This window comes from Denticeps clupeoides, chromosome 14 (assembly GCF_900700375.1).
Source record: "Denticeps clupeoides chromosome 14, fDenClu1.1, whole genome shotgun sequence".
NCBI lineage: Eukaryota > Metazoa > Chordata > Actinopteri > Clupeiformes > Denticipitidae > Denticeps > Denticeps clupeoides.
Genome location: NC_041720.1, coordinates 15,237,670 through 15,263,866, shown reverse-complemented (window position 1 = coordinate 15,263,866; position 26,197 = coordinate 15,237,670). Strand labels below are relative to the sequence as shown.

The window sequence follows — 26,197 nt, the reverse complement described above, 5'->3', positions numbered from 1 at the left end:
TAGTGCCATCTTGTGGTAATACGTAATACAACAGAAACATTGTGTTCGTGCCTAGTTATCCTGTCATAGCAAATCAAATAGCAAACTGTGTTAATTTTTATTTTTGTGCTGGTATAATATTATTTAGTCTTTGCATCACGTTTGTATTTATTATCGAGTCTACAGGAAATTACACCTGGAGAGCAGGTATGAAGTTGCTGCTACTGTCTTCCACTCCAGCAGGTAGCAGCATCGTATAATAGACGCGACTCTAAGATCGTAAAAGAAGAAAAGCGAGCCCCTGATTGGCCGGTTGATAGCGCCGTGTAATATGATTGGCCGGTTGAAAGCGCTGTGTTATATGATTGGCCGACGCGTCGCACGCCTCACCAGCGTCCGCGGAGCACGACTGTAAATACAAGGTCAGAGTTGCTTCTTTCGCGTTTATTTTCGGCACGTGGCCGCTGGCAGCATATTCGAACTCGTCACAGCGCATCGCAAAATACTACCGTGGCTCTAAGTCAAACACGAGCGATAAAAAGATGCGCGTAGGCCGGTGCAAGACGGCACATCTGACGGGATCTCCGTTGCGCAGTAAAAGATCTGGGACAAAAAAATAAAAAACCCGCTCTCGGTCTGAACTTATTCGACTTTTTTCGTGTCACGTCGTTGCTTTGATAATATGAGATGTTGTGTAACCTGAGCGTCTAGTTTGTAGTAGCGTGGTAGTAGCCTAGTGAGTAACACACTCGCCTATGAACCAAAAGACCCAGGTTCAAATCCCACTTACTACCATCGTGTCCCTGAGTGTCTCCAGGGAGGGACTGTCCCTGTAACTACTGATTGTAAGTCGCTCTGGATAAGGGCGTCTGATAAATGCTGTAAATGTAGGTGATAGTAAAATCCACAGTCTAGTATAGAGCATCTGTCCATTTTTGGAATTACTGGACCGTGCAGAGCAGGTTTTTAGTCCATAATAATACTAACGGTCCATTTGAAGATCCCTATAGCTCTAGCTGTTATGGTGGTGATGGATGTGGTGACCCTCTGGTTTCGTTTCATGCTAAGTTGTCTTGTTAGCAGTTCATGGACCAGTCTTCATCTGCTGTCTTCACTGGACTCTGCAGGTGGCCTGCGCGGATCAAGGCATTGCAAATTGCGTCTTTTACAGTCCTACGTATTTAAGTCGGACATTCTGTGTTTTTTTAATGGTAGTAGTTATTATTAATAATGACAATTCCCCTTGGCACTTTACAGACATTGCACTGATGAAGTGCATGTTGATTGTCCTCTATTGTAGCATTGCAATAGGGATAAGCCACAGTTTATAACTTCTTAAGTATATTGCATCTTATCAGTACACTTGCAAATGCATTAGTTGTCTATTTACACCATCTCTCTCTCTCTTTTTAAAATGCTTTTTCTAATTCATGTTGCAGGCGTCCCATGTCAAATTGTTCAACTCAGCAGCATGTTGACCGCACAAAAGGCCTGCGCATCCCTGGTGGTCAGAAGGCTTCTAGGCGCATCACACCCAGCCGGCCCTGACCTGGACACCTACCAGCACAGACACTTTCGCACGGCCACTGTCCGGCGCAAAGATGCCAGTCTTAACGAAAACTGGGCCGGCCTGGCCAAGAAGCAGCTGAAAGGCAAGAACCCCGAGGACCTGATCTGGCGCACGCCTGAGGGCATTTCCATCAAACCCGTGTACACGCAGGCCGATACAGCGGGCGTGGCAGACGAGCTGCCCGGCGTTTTCCCCTACACTCGTGGGCCGTACCCCACCATGTACACCTACAGACCCTGGACCATCAGGCAATACGCTGGTTTCAGTACAGTGGAGGAGAGTAACAAGTTCTACAGGGACAATATCAAAGGTAAGACATGGTAGGTTTGCTTCAAATTGAGGAAAAAAAAAAGTGGAACGCAAGAATATTTCATTCATTCAGATCTAGGATGTCTTATTTTTACAAAAAATGTTGTTCTTTACATGTGTGAACAACAAAATCACACAAAAAATGTCAATGGAAATCAAATTTATCAACCCACGGAGGTCTGGATTTGGAGTCGCAAGTCAAAATGAGGCTCAGTAGTGTGTGTGGCCTCCACATGTCTGTATGACCTCCCTACAACGCCTGGGCTCCAGATGAGGTGGTGGATGGTCTCCTGACTGATCTCCTCCCAGTCCTGGACTAAAGCATCTGCCAACTCCTGGACAGTCTGTGGTGCATCATGGCATTGGTGGATGAAGCGAGACGTGATGTCCCAGATGTGCGCAGTTGGATTCAGGTCTGAGGAACGGGCGGGCCAGTCCATAGCATCAATGCCTTCGTCTTGCAGGAAGTGCTGACACTCTCCAGCCACATGAGGTCTAGCATTGTCTTGCATTAGGAGGAACCCAGGGCCAACCGCACAAGCATAGGGTCTCACAAGGGGTCTGAGCATCTGAGGAAGGGTCAGGTGTGGGGGTGTCAACTCTAGGGCCTGCCAAAGCCCATTGAGACATACAGTATGTGAATTTGGGCTAAATAAGAACTAAATGTTGTTGTTGTTGATCTCATCTCGGTTCTTAATGGCAGTCAGGCTACCTCTGGCGAGCACATGGAGGGCTGTCACATGTGCTCAGTGTGAACCTGCTTTCATCTGTGAAGAGCACAGGGAGCCAGTGGCAAATTAGCCAATCTTGGTGTTCTCTGGCAAATGCCAAACCCCACCTGTGGATGTCGGACCCTCATACCACCCTCTTGGAGTCTGTTTTGAGCAGACACATGCACATTTGTGGCCTGCTGGAGATCATTTTTCTTTGCGGTCCTGATCCTGATGTACTGGTCTGTCTCCTGGTAGCACCTCCATGCTCTGGACACTATGCTTAGAGACACTGCAAACTTTCTTGTCACAGCTCACATTGATGTGCATCCTGGATGAGCTGTACTACCTGAGCCACTTGTGTGGGATGTAGACTCTCCTGCTACCACTAGAGTGAAAGCACCGCCAGCATTCAAAAGTGACCAAAACATCAGCCAGAAAGCACAGGAACTGAGAAGTGGTCTGTGGTCACCACCTGTAGGACCACGCCTTTATTGGGGACGTCTTGCTAATCGCCTGCAATTCCCCCTGTTGTCTAATCCATTTGCACCACAGCATGTGAAATTGATTGTCAATCAGTGTTTTATTATGTGATTTCACACAAGTGTGATTGACTTGGAGTTACGTTGTGTTGTTAAGTGTTGATAAAAGGGTTTCCTTTCCCTTTTTGAGCACTGTATATAATATGAAATCACTCCATATTTTTTATTTCTTTTTAATTATGTATATTTTACAAGATACTTTAGAGTATTGTGATGGAAGTAATTTCCTTTGGAATGAATAAAGTTTTCTGACTCTGAATTCAGCTGGTCAGCAGGGTCTCTCGGTGGCCTTTGACCTCCCCACACACCGCGGCTATGACTCAGACAATCCCCGCGTCCACGGGGACGTGGGCATGGCTGGAGTGGCCATAGACACCGTGGAGGACACCAAGCTGCTGTTCGATGGGATTCCCCTGGAGAAGATGTCTGTCTCCATGACCATGAATGGAGCCGTCATCCCAATTCTGGCCATGTTTATTGTGACCGGGGAGGAGCAGGGAGTTCCCAAAGAGAAACTGACCGGCACCATCCAAAACGACATCCTCAAAGAGTTCATGGTGCGCAACACGTACATCTTTCCTCCAGAGCCGTCCATGCACGCTATTGCAGACATATTCGCCTACACGTCCAGGGTACGTACAAGCGAAAAAGATACGTTGACAAATGTTGAAAATATGCGTAATCTCTCCGTGTCCCTCGACAGTACATGCCAAAATTCAACTCCATCTCAATCAGCGGCTACCATTTGCAAGAGGCTGGAGCAGATGCAGTCTTGGAGTTGGCGTACACCATAGCGAACGGGCTTGAGTACTGCAGAACTGGTCTGAAAGCTGGCCTTTCCATTGACGAGTTTGCCCCCAGGTTTGCATTTTGATACATCAAGCTTGTAATAAGTGATTTTTTCAATAACTTCAATACTTTTTTCTTATTTTAAATCTTTCTTTTGCTTTCAGGCTCTCATTTTTCTGGGGCATCGGCATGAACTTCTACATGGAGATTGCCAAGCTGAGGGCAGGCAGGCGACTGTGGTCCACACTGATCAAAGAGAAGTTCCAGCCCCAAAACTCAAAGTCGCTGTTACTCAGGACCCACTGCCAGACCTCTGGGTGGTCCCTGACTGAGCAGGTAGGGCATTCATTCATTCTGGGCTTTATCTTCACGATGCACTTTTTCACAGGGTTTAGTTGCCTAGCGACATATCAATCAGCTGCTCTTCAGTGTAATGAAGTCTGGAATCACAGAAGTAGAAACGTAGATGCAACTTTGTCCTCTGAATGGGCATTTCCTCTACCATGGTTTCCTCTACTGATGGTTAAAGCTACTTAAGGGTGTATTCGACCCAGGAGTGTAGGTAACTGTTTGTCTGTGTTTGGAATATTATAGCTTTTGGAGACCATATGAGGCATCCTGACAGCCGGTCTGCGTGAATACAGTAATGCATCGCCATCTAGTGGTGACTTTATATAGCTGAGGGTTAGGGTTTTTTAAAAAATTTTTTTTATCATTATTATTTATTCCAAGCATGCATATCAGCTTTTACTTGTATCTTTCAGTTTCAATATATACAATGAAATGAGTGGGGAAACTGACTTGCTGATCGGGAAATCAATACTGAAATTGTGTGTTAAATGTTCCTTTATTTAGTACCAATGGAAACTGTTGCTACATGTGCTGCGCTTAAGAGCTGCATAGTACAATTATGTCTAAATATAATAATATAAAATTTCATGATGCATCATGTGCTTAGTAGAATTGCCTTTTCCTCTTAAGATTTGTTCTCCGAATGTATGAAGTGAAAATGAAGTGCTAATCATTGTGAAACACTGTGACACAATGAAATGTGAAGAAATGCTTTTAACCATCACCTTTTAACCTTGGTGAGCAGTGGGCAGCCATGGCAGGCGCCTGGGGAGCAGTGTGTGGGGACTTTGCTCAGTGGCACCTTTACAGTGTCAGTTCTTTCGAAAATATTTTAATATAGAAAATGTGTTTTGGAAGGGCATCTTAATTATGTGTTCTATAGATATTCTTCATATTTATGGCTGAATCCATAATCAACATCAGATGAAAATGACCATGTTCCCAAGATAAGAGTGAGGACTGTTTTTGGGGGGATTGTCTGCTGTTATGTATTCTTTGCATTTCCATTTCTGTGTCTTTGGTGACTTCTGCTCTGATGGTGACCGTTAACTTTATTTCACGATAACAATGTTTATCCCCTCCGCAGGACCCTTACAACAATGTCATTCGCACCGTGATTGAGGCCATGGCAGCTGTGTTTGGGGGCACCCAGTCACTCCACACCAACTCATTTGACGAGGCTCTGGGTCTGCCCACAGTCAAGAGCGCCCGAATTGCCCGCAACACCCAGATTATAATCCAGGAGGAGTCTGGAATCCCTAAAGTGGCAGATCCGTGGGGAGGGTCCTATATGATGGAGTCGCTCACAGATGACATCTATAACAGTGCCCTTAAGGTGATCAGGGGGCCTTTCACCATGCTCATTGCAATAGGACAGCTTCTCGATCATAATGGATATGGTGTACTACGTCGAGATATTCAAATCTTCACATTTGACAATTAAACGGACTCCGGCCCTTTTGGAGAATCCAAAAAGTGCAAAGATAGAAGTTATTTCCCAGCTGTTGCCATGTATTGTATACCTGTCACCTTGTAGCAGTTCATCGGTTTCTGACCACATGAAAAAATATTCTTGGGTTGTGGCGTTCTGGGCCTGATCCAACAGTATCAGTGTCACAGTTGTGGAGGCATGCATCACACCCCCAAGTTAGAGTGGGTCTGCGGTGCCGTTTTGATGAATAGCTGGTGGGTGACAGACATACTGCTTAGGGCAGAAGATGAGGCACAGTCTGCAACTCTACACCACTCAACATTACACGTGGAGGGGTTTATTTGCAACTGGGAGGCTTGTAATAATCAATTTATCGCTGAGTACTTTGGTGCAGCACAAAGGATCGTCGGTGAGTTATAGGGCCAAAGTTCATCATTAAATGGAAGATTATTTCACAGAAAATAGTATTTATTGCTTCAGCACCACAGTCACATGACCAGTCAACCACAACCATGATGGAATTGAAGGGAAGGATCCATGAATGATGTATTTTGAATTACAATGTGTATTTATTTTTTGTCAGATGATTTTAGAATTTTTTTTTACAATTCTTTGAACTGAGTATTTTGCATACTGCTATTCCATTTTTGAACTTTCAGTCTATTGCCAGTAAGAGACTTATTTTCTGCTGCCCCAGTTTATAAACCAATTTCCTTCTATTCTTTTTATATTATATAGTTATTATATCTTTTTGATTTGTAGTTCATCACTGAGATTGAGGATATGGGTGGCATGGCTCGGGCAGTGGCGGAGGGCATCCCTAAACTACGCATTGAGGAGTGTGCAGCTCGGAGGCAGGCCCGCATAGATTCAGGTATACTTGTTTATGTCTGTATTAGAAAGAAATATGTAGGTTTGATAAGTGTGATATTACAACAATAGTAAAATAATAATCCTTATCCTGAGAAGATTGCAAAACCTGGGGGCAGTGGTGGCTAGTGTCTAAGGAAACGGACCCGTAACCAGAAGGCTGCCGGTTTGAATCCCGAGCCGCCGAGGTCCCCACACACTGCTAGCTGGGCGCCTGTCATGGCTGCCTCCTGGGTGATGGGTTAAATACAGAGGACACATTTTGTTGTGTCACTGTGTGCTGCGCCGTAGTGTTTCACAATGACAATAACTTCACTTTCATGCCTTGTTTTGAATTATGATTAGCATATTGTTCATTTTGGCATTGAACTGAAACTTCATGGTTAAGCATCATGGTGTTTGAGTAATGCAGCTAGTTTCTGTCAACGTTCCCGTTTCCATACTCTTACAGGCTATAGCCTGTAACTTGCAACCCCCACTCAGTGACACAACGAAATATGTCCTCTGCATTTAACAATCGCCTTAGTGAGCAGGTTGGCAAACATTTAATGTTGACACAAAGCTTGGTTGTTCTGCTTGACCAAAGGTCTAGTTAGGGGTTGAAAAGAATCTGTTCTCCTTTAAGTTAAAATGAATGTGAAACTTGACATAATGGTCTGAAAAGCAGGTTAGATAAGATAAAATAAGATGATCCTTTATGAGTCCCTCAAGTAGGGAATTTACATTGTCAAGGCAGAAAGTGGACTACAAGATAAAAGCAGCAAAACATAAATAGCCGACAGTATAATCGAAACTAATGAGATTGTCATTGTGAAACAGCACACAGTGCACACAACGAAATGTGTCCCCTATTTTTAATGATGGTCACTCCAGACCATCCCCAGAGGTTCTCTGTGGACAGAGGAGATCTTTTTAGAAGAACAACCATCTCTGCAACAATCCACCAATCAGGTCTGTATGGTAGAGTGGGTAGATGGAAGCCACTTACAAAAAGGCACAAAATTCTCTGGTCTGATGAGACAAAGATTGGCATTCACACCAAAGAGTTCATACGTCACGCTTGGAGAAAATCATCAGCAGGCCAATACCATCCCTGCAGTGAAGCAGCATCATGCTGTTGGGGATGTTTTTCAGCTGCAGGAACTGGGAGACTGGTCAGGATAGAGGGAAAGACAACTGCAGCAAAGTACAGAGACATCCTGAATCAAAACCTGCTCCAGAGCGCTCTCTGTGGTTCATCTTTCAGCAGGACAACAACCCTAGGAACACGGCCACTTGAATCCGATTGAACATCTTTGGAGAGATCTTAAAATGGCTGTCCATCAACACTTCCCATCCAACCTGATGTAGCTTGAGAGGTGCAGAAAAGTGACTGTCCTAATTTGGATCCCCGCATTGGCTACCATTGGATAACTAGAGTCTGTGTGCTGTACCACTTCTCTGGCTCTTGTTCCCTTGAAATCCTCCTCCATAGACTTGAAGGGCAGTGCAGTTTGCTGTTGTGTCAGTAAAGTGCGGTACCACTGCTGTGGACCGCCCCAGCCATCATTTAAAGTGGTTTCTAACCTTAATCTCCAAGGTCTCAACTGCTGCGAGTGTGACTGCTGTAGTAACTATACTTTTAACAGAAATATGAGAACCATTTTCATATTATTCATGTCAAAAACAAACGACATACAAAACCCATTTAAAGACACATTAACACAGTGTTTGTTGTTTTTATTTTATATACAGTACAGGCCAAAAGTATGGACACAACTTCTCATTCAACTTGTTTTCTTTATTTTCATGGCCATTTACATTGGTAGATTCTCACTGAAGGCATCAAAACTATGAATGAACACATGTGGAGTTATGTACTTAACAAAAAGTGGAGACCTGGCCTCCACAGTCACCGGACCTGAACCCAATCCAGATGGTTTGGGGTGAGCTGGACCCCAACAAGTGCTAAACACCTCTGGGAACTCCTTCAAGACTGTTGGAAAACCATTTCAGGTGACGACCTCTTGAAGCTCATAGAGAGAATGCCAAGAGTGTGCAAAGCAGTAACCAGAGCAAAGAAACTAGAATATAAAACATTTTTTTGTTAAGTACATAACTGGTCATGTAAATGGTCATGGAAATAAAGAAAACACACTGAATGAGAAGGTGTGTCCAAACGTTTGGCCTGTACTGTATGATTTGACTGTGCTTTGTGAATTAAAATTTGTCCTATAAGACTCCAAGTAGAATCAAGCCATGGAGATGCACTACATTTGTAGTTGGAACAGCTCTTCTCTTGACCATAATGCTGTCCCCCTTTCCAGGTTCAGAGGTGATTGTCGGCGTGAACAAGTACCGCCTGGAGAAGGAGGAGACTGTGGACGTGCTGGCGATTGATAACACCGCTGTGCGCAACAAGCAGATTGAGAAGCTCAGAAAGGTTGGTGTCCATAAATCGGATACACTACACTTGATTTGGACGCTGAATGTTTACTGATAAACAAGATCAAACTTTGTATAACTTTAGTACAAAGCCCAAAATTAAGACAAAAATATTAATGCTTTTGTTGCAGTGTATTTATATAAATTAGCCTGCATTTGGAAAGATAATGAATTGATGGCATTTTTCATCTACTCTCAATACAGACCTGAATTTTTAGTTTTTAAGGTTTTAGATATTCCCATTATATTGACCTTAGTGTATTTATCAAGGGTCGTTGCCTTTATTTATTTTTATATTGACTTATATTGACTTATATTGATTTATATCTAAAAAATTATGGATGGGCAGACAATGAAGTCCTTTTTCAGAATTCTTACATGCTCAAATAAAGTTACAAGTATCTGGCACTGCCTCATCATAGGTCTGAAGATCAGTGTGTTTTACATTCTCTGTGGGCCAGGAATTTGGTGAACAAGAATTATGTTCTGCCATTTTAGTATTTATCCTCCAGGTCCAAGTACTGATTCAAATAAATGTACTTATTTTGCATGTTTCACTTTTATGTTATTATAAGATGACCAACTTTATCGGGAGGAACAAAATTAAATTGACCATGGTAATTTCAGTCTGTAAATTATTCTGCAAAATACATAAAAATATGTCATGATAATTAGTTGCTACAAACAATGCAATAAGGCAGGTTTCAGATTAACCTTTTGTTCCTGTCTTTGTTGCCCTTTTCAATCAGATCATCCACACTGTTTAGTGACCTTCTCGTATTTTCAGTACATGCCCGAGGGAGTGGTTGTGTAAGTCTATTCTTGACGAGTGTCACTAGCACAAATCATGCTCACATGATTGTTTTATTCTGGAACCTACTATTAATATGTCAGACGTCGGACCACCGATCCACATCCCTTTGAGACTTTAATGCCTTTCAAAGGCATAAACGCTTTTTGGACTTTTGAAGTGCAGGCTCCCCGAAGAGTAGGGTTGGGATAAAATATGTATCTACATATTCCTGCATGCATCCATATATCATCAGCTTGCATGTAAAATGCAACACGTTTATATAATATTGAAACTGCCTCATTTGGGTGGAACTGTATGGTTTCCGGCTTCTTTTATTTGTTCACAATTTGGTATGATGCTGGCTTCAGTCTTAGACTAAAATGGATGAATTCATATTTTCTGTTATCAGTCTACACACAGTGCTCCACAATGACCCTGTGGAATGTTGCAGAATCTTACTCTTCCAATGCCAAATTGAATTCATTAGACATGATTTATTCACACAGCTGCCTATATAAGGTTCATTGGTTGATTGGGAATGTTACTGTGAAAGCCAAGCCATGAGGTCCAGAGAACTGTTAAAAAAAAAAAAAAAAAAAAGACAAAAATGTGTCGTCATTTTCAAATGGACAAAATTTGGAACAACCACTAGTCTTGTCCTGGATCACACAATATGTGTGATCAGGGATAAAGGCAGATAGCCATGAAACCAGTGATCAAATCAGACTCAGACTGTAGTCGGGTAAAGCAAAGATTGAACTGTTTGTCCACACTTCCCAATGACGTAATGATGTCCATACGGCTAAAACTGCTGGTGGCATAATAATGCTGCTGAAGTCTGGACCTGAACATGATAAAATATCCAAAAATTTTAAAAGAAAGATTTGCCAAGGTTGTAGGGCCTTCTCTAAATGACTTGTGATTGTTGTTTGTGCCAAACAAGACACTCAGGTTTAAGTGTCTTGCTCAGGGACACAATGGTAGTAAGTGGGGTTTGAACCTAGGACTTTGTGTGGCCACTACCCCCCCAAATACCAAGTGAAGGGTCTGAAAATATATATTACAAAAGGAAAAACATGACTCTTTCGGAATGCACTGTATAATATTATTTAATGCCTTGTCCCATCCACAGTATTACTGATACTCACTCATGACGTGACCTGTGAGTCCGGCTGGACAATTTCACAGAACATAAATACCTTAATCTACCTTAAAAAGCCACCTTTTTATTGAATTAAATAAGTATTTTGAGCCTAAGGATATTCCCAGTTAGCTTGTTATTCAATCAACATTATGATGGCCAGTCTGAGGATAAGTGTTTCTCATTGGGGGTGTTTGGGGGGGAAAAAAAAGAGATTTAACAATATTAGAGGTGCAAAATGAATGGTTCACACGCAGGGCTTTAAATAGGGCGAGCTGCTTCTTCACCAGCACACAAATGCAGAAGCTGCTCGATCCTCTCGGGCCAACTTGGCTTGTAGTTTACCACAGCACCCCCTTTTCTCAGTCACTCCGTTGTCACCCCTGCGGGAGAGATCTCATTACTGCCTGCACCTACTCATGTAAAGGGGGGTCACGGTCAGGGCTGCTCTGAAAGCCTGTCACTTCTGACACTTTGTGAGGTTTGGAGTGCCCTTCATTAATAATTTCTTCGTTTCCCCTCCATCACGTTCCGTGTCACGTGTGTTGCTGTCGCGGGTCACTCAAAACATCGGAGCCTCCGCTGCATTCCATATTCTCTCATCTTTTACATTTATTCTAGATAACGCTACGTAACGCATTTATGTTAACACATTAACATCACTATTATCAGGGTTTTAACCAAGGATGGTGCAAATAGTTAAATAAATATTTTAACAACCGGACTGTTTACATTTATCAAAATTAAACCACAGGTTACAGTAGTAAAATTTAAAATAAATTGCTGTCATTTGGAGGTGTGACACTGTCGGTCCCGCTGGTCACCGAGCCTCCGGCTGTGTTCTTTGTGCAGGCGCGTGAGAGCCGGGATCCAGAGCTGGCCAAACGCTGCCTGACTGCCATCGAGGAGTGCGCCCGCACCAGGGAGGGGAACCTGCTGGCCCTGGCTGTGGAAGCTGCCCGCGCCAGGTCAGCAACCGAACCTGCCACGCCCGTCTCATTTAGGACGCAGCATCTGATGAGGCCATTAGTCTTGATGAGGCTTAACTGGAATATAACCGTGTGGAGCAGTTACAGGCATGAGAAGCCAAGCCATAATTCATATTCTGATTCCTGTTCCAATACAGAATTAACAGATGTTTTTTTTCATAAAGTAATATTCTTATTCGTAATATTTTCTCTATTTTTTGTATTATTGTGTTTTTTTGTATAGTTTGTGCAGCTTAGGTCACTTATGAATTATGTGTGTACACAAGAAGATCACGAATTTGTGATTTTGTAAATGTTCCCCAATGCCTAAAAACTGAACAGAACATACTCACCAATGTTTGCCATGGTGTTATTTGGGATCAATATAAATGATCTTTAACCTTCTTTTGGATGTTTATTTCTTTTAATCTGTACTAAACCTGATTCTGGGAGTGTAGTGGTCTAGCACAACTCAAACTTACATTTTTTTTATGTAAAATATCCTGGCACGGGCATATTCGCAAGTAAATGCATCATACCACCTGATGCTGTTGAATTGTAGTGGGATAAAGTGGAGAGCAGGCAGCAATGTTTCTGATTATGATTTACAGTAAAATATCTGTATTCTGAAGGTGTTCAGTGGGAGAGATCACAGATGCAATGAAAACTGTGTTTGGTGAGCACAAAGCAAGCACCCGGATGGTGAGCGGCGCTTACAGGAACGAGTTTGGAGAGAATGAAGAGATTGCTCTTGCCAACAGCCGGTAAGATACTATCCCGGATCGCAATTACTTTTACATTTTACATAACTTTTCAATATCTCCTTATTATTTTTTTTTTGCCATTTGAGAGCTAAACAAACGTGTAGAATTCTATCAGTGTGATGTGTTTTAGCTGTAAAAATTGAGGGTGCAACCTGATTGAATGATGACCTTTTACAGTCTCTCTAATGATTTATTTATTTCTTTTGCCCTTTGTGGTTAATTGGACCACCCAGCTATGGTTCAGTCTTTAGTAATCTCACGACTGGATTACTATAACCCACTCTATCTGGTCTACCTCTATGTACCATCCGACCTCTTCAACTAATATGCAGCAGCATGACTGATCTTCAACCTTCCCAAATTCTCCCACACCGCCCCTCTGCTATGTTCCCTCCACTGGCTCCCAGTAGCTGCACGCATCAGGTTCAAACTACTGATGCTGGCCTACAAAGTCAAACATGGAGTAGCACCATCCTACCTCACAGCCCTTATTACACCCCGCACTGCACCTCGTACACTCCGAGCCTCCAGTACTGCTCGCCTGGTCCCTTCATCTCTGGAGGTAAAAGGAAGACATTTATCTAGATTCTTCTCCGTCTTGGCCCCTCGGTGGTGGAATGAACTTCCCCTCGAGGTCAGAACAGCTCAGTCACCGAGCACTTTTGGCAGCTCAAGACCGTCCTTTTTAGAGAATATTTAGATTAACTTATAAACTTCTTTTTGTCGAACTTGTGTACAGAATCTACAACAAGAGTGAATAAAAAGATTGTATTCATAGTTGGGGGTCCTAATGAACTGGAATTGATCACTTCATTGACGGTAACATGGGCGCACGTTGTAAGTCGCTCTGGATAAGGGCGTCTGCCAAATGTCATAAATGTAAATGTAATTGGGTTATATGATGAATTCTCTGATTTTCTGCTCAGGGTCCTACAGTTCAGGAACCTCGAGGGCAGAAACCCTCGCCTCCTCGTTGCAAAGATGGGTCAAGACGGCCATGACAGGGGGGCTAAGGTCATTGCTACTGGATTTGCGGACCTGGGCTTTGATGTTGATGTAGGACCGCTCTTCCAGGTAAGATGTTGTCAGAAGTATCACAGCGGGACTGTGTTTTAAGCTTTTTCAAAGTCAGGTCCATGTACTTTTGCGTTGCCTAGCTACCCCCGCTTGCAGACGCCAGATTCCAGGAATCAGATTCTTTTCCTTACAACGCTAACACTGATAATTGCTACTGCCAATCTTCAAAATGAAAGTCTTCTCTGGGGCTCTCTTTAGAATCGAATATGCCCAATTAATATTCTCGCAAAAGCATAGGTTCTAACACTGTTAGCAGTTGTTTGACGTATTCAACTGAATATCTCCAATAATGTAAGCAGGAAATATTATGTAATGTATGAGTTCTTGACTTGATTAAACCCATGCCGGTTGTCTGTTGCTTTCGGAATGTGGAATTTCAGTGGAAATTGCACAGGGAGAGTGAAACAACTTCAATGTAAAAAAATTCACAGTGTGAGACCTCAATGAATATACAGTACAGGCCAAAAGTTTGGACACACCTTCTCATTCAATGTGTTTTCTTTATTTTCATGACCATTTACGTTGGTAGATTCTCACCGAAGGTATCATAACTATGAATGAACACATGTGGAGTTATGTACTTAACAAAAAGTGGAGACCTGGCCTCCACTGTCACCGGACCTGAACCCAATCACAGACAAAGTGAACACACAAAAAACGCCCCAAATGAGGGACCACTCCCATTGAAGCACTTGAAGTCTCCTGTGTGTGGATACCCAAATGATGCTAAAGGAGAAATCCAGTTTGCAGATCTTGGGGAGTTACAGATTCTGCATGGGCAATGGGGAGCGGGTGGTTGGTATAGAGTGTTAAAGCTGCCACAATTCGCCATTTAATAGGAGTGTTTTCTAAAATCGGGGCGTGATACGTATTTATACAATAAAGCGTCATAAAAGGGGGTGTTGCCAGCCAAAAAAAACCCTAGCGCGATGGTTACGGGAACATGCTTACCTTTTTACACTTCAACTTGAACTGGTTTGTGAACCATTAAAGCCCTTATGTAGACGGGTTTAACATTTATTTTCCCGTTGTTTTTTTTTTTATTGTCACTGCATTTATATTAAGGATTTTGCCAGCAACAAATAAGATGTTCCACCTAAAGATCTCTACAGCAATTACCTTTATTTTATTCTCCTTTAACTGTCTTAAAAGCTGCAATAAAACGCTCCTGAAATTCAGGTGTTTGTGTGATTTACATATGTTAATACAATTCACGTATCAATTTCAGTTAAATAGTCAAGATAATCCAGGATTATTTCTCTTACTCATCGTTCTGCAATGCACTAAACTTGAGGCTTGTTGGCTAATGAATGATCAAAGGGATCCTCAGGATGTACACAAACAGATGAAACAAGAACAAACAGCTTGGAAGGTAAGCTAACTACTTGGAGGTAGTAGTCTAGTGTGTAAGACACTTAACCCTGAGTGTCTCCAGGGGGACACTCTCTGTAAATACTGATTTGTAAGTCGTTCTGGATAAGGGCATCTGATAAATGCCGTAAATGTACTGCAAACTACAAGTTCTTGGTGTGTAATTATTTTTTCATACCAAAACATGTTTAAAATTGTTGGCGCAGTCTGGAAATTGTGTCTTATCATTACAACCCTTTAGAACAGGGATGGGTAAAATCTGTCAGACGGGCCAGGCCAGCACCAGATGCATACATATCAGACACAAACATAAAACATCTTCATCTCCATCTGTACCTAATGTAATGTAATCCCTAAATGTAACTGTGTGTGTGTGTGTGTGTGTCTATATATATATATAATTTTTTATTTATTTTATTCCCCCCAACAACAGACCCCACTTGAGGTGGCCCAGCAGGCAGTGGATGCAGATGTGCACTGTGTGGGTGTCAGCACTTTAGCAGCTGGTCACAAGACCCTGGTCCCGGAACTTGTGAAGGAGCTGAAGAACCTTAACCGCCCAGACATTCTGGTCATCTGTGGTGGTGTCATCCCCCCTCAGGTAACTACAAATGGCTTCACATGGTGCTTGAAACAATGTCTATGTCTGTGACACTTTGACACGTTTTTTTTATTTTTAAGAAACCGCAAAGACAAAATTGTTGGTACCCTTCAGTCAATGCAAGAAAAACTCAAAATGGTCACAAAAATAACTTGAATCTGACAAAAGTAATAATAAATAAAAATTCAATGAAATTTAACAAATAAAAGTCAGACATTGCTTTTCAACCATGCTTCAACAGAATTGTTTTAAAAAAATAAACTCATGAAACAGGCCTGGACAAAACTGATAGTACCCCTAGAAAAGACTGAAAATAATGTGACCAAAGGGATATGTTAATCCAAGGTGTGTCCACTAATTAGCATCACATGTGTCTACAATCTTGTAATCAGTCAGTGGACCTATATATAGGGCTCCAGATAGTCACTGTGTTTGGTGACATGGTGTGTACCACACTCAACATGGACCAGAGGAAGCGAAGTAAAGAGTTGTCTCAGGAGATTAGAAAGAAAATTATAGACAAGCATGTCAAAGGTAAAGGCTATAAGACCATCTCGAAGCAGCTTGATGTTCCTGTGACTACAGTTGCACATATTATTCAGAAATTTAAGATCCATGGGACTGTAGCCAACCTCCCTGGACGTGGCCGCAGGAGGAAAATTGATAACGAATCAAAGAGACGGATAATACGAATGGTAACAAAAGAGCCCAGAAAAACTTCTAAAGAGATCCAAGGTGAACTTCAAGCTCAAGGAACATCAGTGTCAGATCGCACCATCCATCATTGTTTGAGCCAAAGTGCACTTCATGGGAGATGACCAAGGAGGACACCATTGTTGAAAACAAATCATTAAAAAAGCCAGACTGGAATTTGCCAAACTACATGTGGACAAGCCACAAATATTCTGGGAGAATGTCCTATGGACAAATGAGACAAAAATGTAACTTTTTGCCATGGCACATCAGCTCTATGTTCACAGACGGAAAAATGAAGCATATCAAGAAAAGAACACCGTCCCTTCTGTGAAACATGGATGAGTTTCTGTTATGTTCTGGGGCTGCTTTGCTGCATCTGGCACAGGGTGTCTTGAATCTGTGCAGGGTACAATGAAATCTCAAGACTATCAAGGGATTCTAGAGAGAAATGTGATGGCCAGTGTTAGAAAGCTTGGTCTCAGTCGCAGGTCATGGGTCTTGCAACAGGACAATGACCCAAAACACACAGCTAAAAACACCCAAGAATTGCTAAGAGGAAAACATTGGACGATTCTAAAGTGGCCTTCTATGAGCCCTGACCTCAATCCGATTGAGCATCTTTGGAAAGAGCTGAAACATGCCGTCTGGAAAAGGCACCCTTCAGAAGTCTCATTGACCGGTACAGGAATCGTTTGATTGCAGTGATTGCCTCAAAAGGTTGTGCAACAAAATATTAAGTTAGGGGGACCATCATTTTTGTCCAGGCCTGTTTCATGAGTTTATTTTTTTAAATAATTCAGTTGAAGCATGGTTGAAAATCAATGTCTGACTTTCATTGGTTAAATTTCGGAGAATTTTTATTTATTATTACTTAAAGTTATTTCTGTGACCATTGTGAGTTTTTCTTTCATTGACTGAAGGGTACCAACAATTTTGTCCACGTGTGTATATATTGTGTGTGTGTGTGTGTGTGTGTGTGTGTGTATATATATATATATATATATATATATATATATATATATATATATATATAATTATTATTATTATTATTTATTTTATTTTTTTGTTAAGGCACCGATACTAGGGGTATAAATCACACACATGCATCGTGCCCCATACAGATTAATCATGGATAGAATGAGACCCCGGATGAAGATTTTGACCTATGTGTGAACTAAGCTACCAGAAATATAACCCTAATAGTCAACAAATCACATCTGTTATCCACGTTCACACAGATGCATCATGGCCCATACATCATGGATTGAATGATTATCCCAGATGAAGATTTTGACCTATGTGTGAGCTAAGCAACCAGAAATATAAACCTAATCCTCGACATCTGTGATCCACGTGCACATAAATGTTGACTTAAACAGGAATGTCCATGTTAACATTGATGCAAACATACACACAAACATAACACACCACTATGCTTCCTAGAAATAAAAACATGAAATTTAGAAGTAACTAACCTGAACCTTGCCAAATATAAACTTTTATCGAATTGGGATCAGTATATTTTCAGAAAGCTTGGATGTTTTACAAGAACAACTGGTCTGCTAAACTATTATTACTCTCTGCATGGGGTTCTCACCACTTACCTAAAAGGGGATCAGAACATCACTTGAACTCCAAATATAAATCTCGACATTTTGTTTGGTCATGTTTACCAGACAACTTTGCATACTACATTATACAAAATATATATATTTTTTTGGTGAAAATACTTTTTTCACCACAATTTTCCAATAGAAGACATTTCGTCTGCCGCTGCACTGGCCACTTTGGTTGTCCTGTATTGAGTGGGCAGCTGAGGCGGAGCTGATAGGGAACGGATGAGTGCGCTGCATGAAGGGTCAGTACACAGCCTCGTGTTTTCAGCCTCACGTTTAAGCTGATGGAGCCAGTGGAGCGGAATTCCCCACCTCCGGCAAACTCTCGCCAGAGTGCCGTCTTGTGTCGGTGCAGCATGTCAGCATTGATGGTGATGCTGCACTGTATCACCTCCCGTTTGATCGTAGGAAACAACTTGTGTACGGGAGAGAACATTTTCCTGGATTTGTTTCTCCAGACGTGCTCCCAGCTCAATTTTCATTACAACTAGAGGCTTTACCCCATTTATTACCATACAGTCCCTGACAAAAGTCTTGTCGCTTGTGAGCAAATTGACCTCAAGTTCTGCCGAAATGTATTTCTAATCAAGATTTTATTTTTTTTTTACAAGAAATGCCTCATTTTATTTCCAACAGCTTTTGTAATAATGTTTCAGTGCAAAACGAAACTATCAAAAAGTATTCTAATACTCACAGCTTGAAAAGCCCATTAAGTAAATTTTTGCAAAGACATGAGTGTTGTCGCCTTGTCATATGAGCTTCACTTGTGACTAATAATGGATGAATTAGGTGTCAGGTGTGTATAAAAGAAGCCCAGAACACTAGACCTTCAAATCAACTGCAACTAGACCTCTGCAAACATGCCTAACATTCACCCTCAGACTAAAGTGTTGATTATCAAGAGGATGAAGACTGAAGAAAAAGATCTGAAGAGACTGGAGACGTTTTTGACAAGCCCAGTTCAGGCAGACCCCGCAAGACAACTGCTCAAGAGGACTGTTTGTTGGCTCAGAAATCCAAAGCCCATCATGGTCTGGGGTTAATTTGATGACATATTTTTGTATAGGCGACAACTTTTGTCTTGCCAAAATTTGACCTTTCTGTCTTGATTAAATGATAAATCAAATCAAAATGATCAAATCAAATGATGAATTAAACTAATTTATTTCAATGCATTAAACATCATTTGGTAGGGTTTGAGCTTTTCATATGAGCTATTTCTAACACCAGTTGATGAATAAAACCAGGTTAATTAGCAGGTGTTTCTACAAAATAGATACGCGACAAGAGTTTTTACAGGGACTGTACATTTGTTTGATCAAAAATGTTCAGTCTCTAAATCTGCTTTCGATAAAAATTCAAAATAGCATTTCAAGCATTTTGTTTACATTTTTTTTAGTTGGAAAGAGATTTAGAAAGAGTTGTTTTCTCCCCTTAAGTTACTTTTAGATTCTCAGTTTTGGGGTGTTATTTGTAAGGGCCTGCTAATGCACATTGAGACATACCATTTGTCATTTTGGACTAAATTTGACAAATTTAAATAAAGACGTGTAGTTTCCGTGATGACGTGCCGTTCTGATTGCCTGTCTTGAATGTATCATCATTGTCTTGAAGTGACTGGCTAGTTTAGCATATGAATAAAATATTAAATGCCTCCCCTATAAAGGGAACATTCCAGTGAAAACATCATTATCCATAACGAAGCAGACTCATGAGATTTTTTTTTAACAACATTTGCCACTCGTTTGGCTACCAATCACTTGAATGGCAGTGCTAAAGCAAATCAAGAGGGAACATCCTTTTTAGGGCATTATGAGTGATTCATATCTCATAACTTAATTTCCTCAAGTGTGAAATAGAATAGGGAAGATATATTATCTTAACTCATTGTCATTCCACTCACCCACTCCACTGTGGGTCACACGGTGTTATTAAAAAATAAAATCCAGAAAAGGATTTTTTTTTTTTTAAATCGCTGTGATTAAATTCAAATGTGTTAATGCAATTAAAACAGCTGCATTTTGTTTACTTCCTGTGTGTCTGACATGAATGAAAAAGTCATCCTAGCCAGAGACTATCCTTACAGAAAGATAGAAGGAGTTTTAAACACAGCTACCAAGTAGAGCTGCACAATTATGGCAAAAATGACAATCCCAGTTATTTTTATCATTATTGCAATCACTGTTATTAATCACAATTTTTCATTATTTTAGGTAAAACTACGTTTTGTTTCACTTTCTATTTTAAACAAACTGCAAGTGAACAAGGCTTTCAGATTTTTGGTGATGAAAACCATTCTGTCAACATTTTCTGGCTTAAGAAATGACCAAAGCCACTATAACACAGTATGTCCGTAAACAGAGGCATTTTGTATAGATTTGTCACATATTTTATTACAAAAGAGTTGTTCTTCCAATTCATAATAAATAGTTTGGGGGTTGTTCCACTCTAAACTTAACATTTCTGTGTTATTTGTTTGATTCTGCAATTCTGCCCAGGTTTTCCACATCGGAGAATCTATAGGGCCCTAAAAATATAGAGGTGTCAGAACAGAAGCTGTGCTTTTTCTTTGGGGTGGGGTTGGGAAGACAGATAATCTTGTTTCATGAATAACTTTTAACATATAAGATGAAAAATGTTATGAAATATTATGCATTGATTCTTTGTTTGTTCGTTATTATAGCCATACATAGCCGCAAAAGTCCAGCATCTTCGCCCGTACCGTCAGAGAAGCGCGATCAAATGAGCTTAGAAACCCTGTGAAAATATGACTGACTTTTTTTTTTTAACCCAACATGAGAGACACTTTCTTGCAAGTGTGCGCACAGCTTCACACGTCTCACTTTGTCACTATTCAAGGTTACTGCCCAGTCTATGATCTTGTTCGCCCCCTCGTGGTTTGGTAATTAAATCTAAATATCCCAGACGATCATCTTAATTAAATTGTTGTAGACTTAATTTAATGTTGTAGCCTTGATTGTGATTAAAGTTTTATTAATTGTGCAGCCCTACTACCAAGGCACTTGTGTTAATTTTAATAAATAAATAAATTGCTGGATCATTTACTTCTCACTCCGCTTCACTCTTTCCCACTCTAGTCTCTGTTCTAAATATCAACAACAACATTTATGTGTTATATAGCTCATAATCACATAATCAAATATGATTTGTAGCAAGCTTTATCCCTTTAAATTAATCATCATTATTTGTGATTTATAAATTAAGGCTTTAAATATCATTAAAAATGGCTAGTAATCTTCAAATTAAAGGTATTAAAAATACTTCACACTAAATAAATGTATTTATTGGTAACTGCTAAATAATTGGGCACATTTCTAATAAGCGTTTTGTATTTTTGTGTATGAGATCGGAATTAGCAGAACTGCCTATGGTGCTAGACGGCTAAATTCTGCATTTGCCGACAGACATTTTCTAATTACATTAAAAGATTATCTGGTTTTATTGAATCAGGAATAATGAGGATGCAAGAGAATGTTCCTTCATTTATTTTATTTCAAAATCAATCAAAACTAGCCTTCAGTAATCCGAAGCTTGTGGTGCGCTGCGCACTTCCGGGTTCACGCTGCACAATCACGGTGTCAGATCACACTATTACATGAACACAAAATGATGCAATTTATATTATGAGTACATTGACTGAAGCGACAACATATGTAATTTTCTTGAAGTTTACCAACTGATTAAACCGGGACCGGCTGCTCAGTCTCACTTCAGTCTGTTAACCGTTCTTGCCCTGTTCCAGGCTGGATTCGGGGAACACAGAGTACAACTGGAAATCAATTTATATTATTTTAATCTGGTTGAGATTTTCTGGTCTATAGTACCTATTCTTTCCATACGATTAACTTTTTGTAAATTTGTTTTGCCGATTGGTTAGTTTTTTGCAAGTAATAAATACATGTATTAAATGTTAATTTGATTTGCAAATCTCAAATTCAAATCAAATTCAAATTTTATTTGTCACATACATAGTCACACACGGTATGATATGCAGTGAAATGCTTTTTGCGACTACAGATCACAGTATTGCAAATGTTGCAAGTATACAATGAACCAATATGCAAATATCGCAAACATAACCAAATATTACACTTTTACGTCTTTAACATAAAATATGTGTAACTGGTAGGGTGAAGGTGTGCAAATGAGTTAAAGACAATGTTTAAAGAAAAGAGAAAGAGAGCCATAAAAAAAGAGCAGTAAAGTAAAAAGCGCAGAGTGATCTCGTCCACCATAGTCAAGTGATGTTGACCATGAATACATTATATTTAAAACTAACTCCTGTTCTTCTGTGGCAGGTGATGAGCCAAATAAATACAGCGAATGTATTATTGCAGGGGGTTTATTAATTTCACAGGGTTTTATCTGAACACCACACCTCAGTTCTTACTTTGTTTTAATTTGCTGTTCAAAGCCATACCCACCCCGTAGAACAGAACTGCTCTATTAAGGCACTCCAAGTCGTGTGTGTGATGTCATAGCTACAGCTGGTGGGAATGGATATGGAGCTGGGCAACGGTGAACTTGTTAAATATGCAAGAACTTGACAAATTTTGGCAGCACCAAGAACATCCCATTTATATCCAGCAGTTCCTACATAGTACATCTTTTTTAAAATGTATCTGTTTTTGAAAATTTTCTTGTTTATTTTTATTAAGCTGCAGTATTGGGAAAATAACATTTGAAGTCATGTAAAGATTTTGTAATTATTAATTTTATGTAATTTCTTTTATTGCTAGGCAGCCAAGTGCCATTTATCATATCACAATATTGATCTCAGTAATCGCAATATGACTTTTTTTGTTTTAAATCCGAATCGTGCAGCCCTGAAATAAGAAAACAAAAATATTGCAGTTGCCCCATAGCTGAGTCTTGACAAAAATTTAGGGCCCTTAACAAAAAATCGTGAGGAAAATTTATAATGAAAGTGCCCATAAAAAGGTATTTAAAAGTCTTAAATTTTGCTTCCTTAAACCTGCAGAAAGACCTGAAAGTAAATAGGGAGCATTATATGCTAAGATGAAGGTGATTTTTTTTCCATTGGCTTTCTACTCTGTAAGCGTCACCTTGCTTGGCTGGTCTTGAGGGTCTCTGTGGGATTCACCAGGCCTCAGATCTGTTTGTCTTAGAAGGTCATCAAATTTTCTTGAATGACATCTCTTAGTTGATCTGTCAATACACCCCGATGTTCCCTGGCTATCACATATTGCCGGCCCGTGCCTGAATCTCTGGATCAGAGAACAGTTGAAATGGAATTCCTTTCCAGCTTGTAAACAAAGGAGACCTCAACTGAAAACTAAGCACGCTGGTTAATAAACTAGTAAATGGCATCTGGCATAGACCCTATGTGCATCTGTACGGAGAGAAGGCCAAGACTGCTTTCATCAACTTTTACTAGTTGCCTTATTATTGTCATTTTGCATGTTAATGCCTCAAAACACTTGCTTAATTATATTTTGTGTGTGTGACCATGCACGTTCAGTTCACTACATTTCAAATTCAGCTGAAAGTTTTGATATCTTGGCGGATGCTTTGCAAATCAGCATGCAAATCCAAATTCAGTCTGGGTCATAATAACCCATTATATGTTGCTAGTGCACGATCACATTGTTTCCATGGAGACAACATGAAAAGTTCTAGAACCAAAAAGCTGGTATCCTACAAACAATTTAATCTCTCAAGGTTTTGCTACCATTCAATGATGCTGTATTTTTTTTTTTTATCTCCTTCTGCTGGGCCAGAGGTCAACTGATGGCCGCTTGTTATGAGAAATGTACATCAGATGCTTGTTAAAAATTTGACTTGACATTCTGAGGAGTTTTGTGCAACACTGCAGGGGATATTTTGGAGGTGAAAAATCTAGCATCCTGGAATGTTGTGTAAGAATCATTTCATTAAAGTGCTGATACTCTGTCTGAATGTTTGGTCCATGGTGGGTTTGTGCTCCAAAATGGAAACATCAGAGGTCATATTTGTGATGTTTCCTGATGCCGCTGAGGCTTTGAAATGAGGACAGAAACCAGAAGTAAACAGAGGAGGAGGAAATATCTTGAACTATCTTGAAAAATGTTGCCAGATTGAGCAGCTTTGAATTGGATATTTGTGTGTCGAAAGATCTCTGGCATCTGGCAGCACTGCTCGTGCTACTCTGCACGTATTACATGTATTGATGGAGGCAGGTTTATATAGACCTGTACGAGAATGCAAAGTGTCCAAGTCCTGTCAATAATATCATTTGCAAGAAGGTTGGCCCTCTGAGTGACAGAAATAATTACACAAAAACAAAAATGGTAGTTTTTTTTTCCACTTTCAGATAATTAGTTAGTGGTTATTTCTAGTTTTTAATCTAATTATTTATATCAATGCTTCATCTATTATAGCACTTGGGAAACAGGGATCTGCACCTTTGTGTGAATGTGAACTGTGAAATAAAATCTCAATCGATTGAGGCCTGTTTTCCTGTTTATTAAATCCGTCTGTTTTGGCAGGACTACGAGTTTCTCTATGGGAGTGGTGTGTGCTGCATCTTTGGACCGGGAACAAGAATTCCTCAAGCGGCCGTGGAGGTCATCGATAACATTGAAAAAAACCTGGAGAAGATTCGTCAGGCTGCGTAAAAGAAGAGCACGCTGTACGATCATCAGCAACGCAGCTTGCATGGCGTGTGAACAGTGTCATGTTGGTTCATCGCTCAGTTTTATCCACTCCTGGACTGAAACTGTGCACGCGAGATTCTGCTTTATTAAACCTGCCCGGTTGTGCTCAAATTAAATATGCTGAAAAGACCTTTTTAGGCATTCGTGCACCACAGAGAATGCAAATATGTGAAAATGAAATGAAACAGTGCTATTGATAAGAACTATTGCTTTTCCAAACTTATATCTTGTGCCTTACAGATTCTGGCATGATCCATTGATTTAAAAAGAAATTATTTTTGGTTTCGTTTAATAATGCGTTCTTTTCACTTCCTCCACATTCACTATTATTCATTTTAACCGGACTCTTCCTAACTTCTTACCTGTGTGTTCCTAGTTATGTAAAGCACTTGTTGTACAGTGATTCATATGTAGTGCACCATATGTTTATATCGTATTAAATATGTTGCATTAATAACATTGTGTTGGATTGTCTGTACTCTTGACTGGTCATGCAGTCGCCTCCTCAAGAGCTTTTAACAATCAATAGGCCTTTTAAATGACCCTCTTTTTGCTTGAGAAAAGCAAAAATTTTGCCATAATTAGGCTCGGGGATTTGGCCTCTAAGGCGGTTTCTTCTTTATTGACACCCTGATGCTTTGAAACCTTCTGACAGAATGAAAGCCCCTCATCTTGGATGGATAAGAGTGTAACGATTGTGTGTCCACATGGGAAGGTGAGGGGTTGTTGATATGAGTTCAAACACATTTCCCTTTCCTGTGAAATTCTGTGCAGTTTTCTCAGACAAATCCAGGTCAGTCGGTAATTCATGGTGTTTTTCATCTGGAGAGATGCACCTTTTGACCAAAACATGAAACGCTTAATGCCGAGAATTTAATTTTCACATATTTAAATTGACTGGGCCTAGAACACAAATACTCTAATGTGGATTCTGGACTTGGTCAGGAAAAATAATTTATTATTTTTTTTTTTTGATGATCTGGATTAAATATCCCCCAGACTCAAGTTTATAGACATGTGTCGATGCAGAGCTTTCCTGTGGCAGCACATCTTTGTCCTGCTCCATCTTTGGTCATTTTCTGCTCTTCCTTGTGTAATGAAGGTTTGCATTGTTCGATTGAGTCTGGGTAATGGTGAAGCCCAGTCATCTTGAAATTTTTTCATTAATATCATTTCACCCTGATTTGTCACAGCTTCAATGCTATGTGAGTATATCCATAATTATCTTAGCAACAAGACAATACAAAAATGAAAAAGAAATTTCTCAATTGAAGTTTGAAGATGAACAATTTTCAGGTTTTAATGCTCCACAAAAAAAAATTTAATTAATGTGCTACAAAAACTGTTTCAAATGAAATTCAGCTGTGAAGCCATTTTAGGTACACACTAAAATACACAATATACCATGCTTGAAATTATACTGAGAAAACCTACAGCAGACATCATGATTATTTTTAAAACACAACTCTGAGACATGCCTCCTTCCCTGAATTTTAAAGCTATACAGCTAAAAAAAA

The 26,197-nt window shown here is 40.3% G+C and overlaps 1 protein-coding gene across 1 annotated transcript; it reads left to right on the top strand.

The window, feature by feature from the left end:
- The first annotated feature begins 342 nt into the window (after nucleotides 1-342).
- mmut (methylmalonyl CoA mutase) lies at nucleotides 343-25,137 on the top strand. Its single transcript, XM_028953651.1, has 13 exons — nucleotides 343-401; nucleotides 1,419-1,859; nucleotides 3,375-3,742; nucleotides 3,814-3,971; nucleotides 4,064-4,235; nucleotides 5,338-5,586; nucleotides 6,445-6,556; nucleotides 8,859-8,974; nucleotides 11,763-11,878; nucleotides 12,511-12,642; nucleotides 13,569-13,716; nucleotides 15,524-15,691; nucleotides 24,513-25,137. The coding sequence occupies exons 2-13, from the start codon at nucleotides 1,451-1,453 to the stop codon at nucleotides 24,639-24,641; spliced, it is 2,277 nt and encodes a 758-aa protein (XP_028809484.1). The 5' UTR covers nucleotides 343-401; nucleotides 1,419-1,450; the 3' UTR covers nucleotides 24,642-25,137.
- The last annotated feature ends 1,060 nt before the right edge of the window (nucleotides 25,138-26,197 follow it).